The sequence below is a fragment of the Buceros rhinoceros genome, unplaced genomic scaffold (assembly GCF_000710305.1).
Source record: "Buceros rhinoceros silvestris isolate BGI_N320 unplaced genomic scaffold, ASM71030v1 scaffold14698, whole genome shotgun sequence".
In the NCBI taxonomy this organism is placed as follows: domain Eukaryota; kingdom Metazoa; phylum Chordata; class Aves; order Bucerotiformes; family Bucerotidae; genus Buceros; species Buceros rhinoceros.
Window position 1 is genome coordinate 2,902 of NW_010426425.1, and position 1,472 is coordinate 4,373.

At 35.1% G+C, this 1,472-nt stretch overlaps 1 protein-coding gene across 1 annotated transcript in view; it reads right to left on the reverse strand.

The window, feature by feature from the left end:
* Window positions 1–200: 200 nt before the first annotated feature.
* LOC104498155 (tyrosine-protein phosphatase non-receptor type 12) overlaps window positions 201–1,472 on the reverse strand; it is a gene marked incomplete at both ends in the record, with an annotated part of 14,635 nt that continues 13,363 nt past the window's right edge. Inside the window, 3 exons of the mRNA XM_010141502.1 lie at window positions 201–299; window positions 399–476; window positions 1,077–1,143. Of these exons, the coding sequence (XP_010139804.1) occupies window positions 201–299; window positions 399–476; window positions 1,077–1,143 (244 nt within the window). The remainder of the gene's footprint in view (window positions 300–398; window positions 477–1,076; window positions 1,144–1,472) is intronic.

A 1,472-nucleotide genomic window follows, 5' to 3' on the forward strand; every position in this document is an offset into this window, starting at 1 on the left:
TTAATTATGACTCCACATTTACAGCCAGGTCCTGAGTGGAACAGGCTAGCTGTTCCTACTCTGCAAAACCCACTTGTAGTCCAAACTGTACGTGCCTTAAAATCTTTGAACACTTAACTTTAAAAACTGGACTTTACAGAAAAATCTCGATCAGAGTTAATAGCCGCAGCCAATTGAAACTCATATGGAAAGTCACTTACCACTCCATCTGCAATCTTCCAGTCTGCACTACTTTCATATTTTTGCAGTTGCTTTTCAAACAGTTGTGCTATGGCTCGATGGACAAGCTCATATTGCTCCTATAATGGGTTACCAGACAAAAATTAGGGAGTTAGATTTTTACAAAGAACGATGGTACGTTACCTTGTGACAAAGATTTATTTTAAAACAAACTATACCTTTGTCTGCACTGCAGAATGTCTTTGTGTCCTCATTTCCTGTATTAAATTAAATACATTGAATTCTTCAGGTATTTTCTGAAATATAGAAGGAAGTCAATTACACTGATGTAACTGTACACAAGAAGAGCAACACAAAAGTTCTTAGACATCCAAAACTATGCTTAACTTCTGTAGGCAAAGCCAATCTGTTCTCTTTGCATTGCAGATATTCAGCATTAAAAAAAAAAAATGCAATTCCTCCCCAGAGCTGGTTTTAAATATTTGATTTAGACCAGATAAGAGCATTTCAAGTATTTTGAAAAGGATACATCTAATGAAACCATTAATATGACACTGCAATATTAATGACGCTTCATACCCTAAAAACCGCAGAACAAAGTTATCCTTGTATATTTGAAACATGAGGCTTTAGAAGCAGCAAGATTTAGCAGTAACATTGAAAAAGCTGAATTAAAAAATAACTTTATGTTGAAATGACTGTTTTTTAGATAAAAACTTGCTGTCAAAGGAAAGTTCATGCTAAAGCATGAATGCAATGCAATTAAACATCCAACCTGTCAAAAGAGTTCCAGAACATCTTAAACATTTTCCTATTTCAGAACATTTGGGAGCTCAACCAATCATTGCTATGAAATGATGGAATGCCACAAAATTTTTTCTTTTAAGATTACTTACCCCAGCTTTAAGCAAATTCCATGTATAATCTATGGCACAGATGGCTCCTGTTCTTCCACACCCTGCACTATGAACACAAACAGTTAGGTGTGTTAGAAATTATTTTATTCTGATAAAAACACACTACAAGCTTTGTATTGCCAGAGTCCACATGAAAAAAACCGAAACCCAAAACCAAAATCCCTTAACTATCATTTTAAGCTCAACCTGACACCTTAGCATCTTAAAAATAATAAAAAAAAAATAGCAGTGCAGAAATGCAAAATGGAGCATTGACAGTTTTAACGCAAGTTTTCATCACTAACTGGAACTGCTATCATGAAAGATGCTTCAATGCTGACATTTTTATTGCCTCTCATCACACCATTCCTAGTTGCCACTGCTACAACAGCAGGA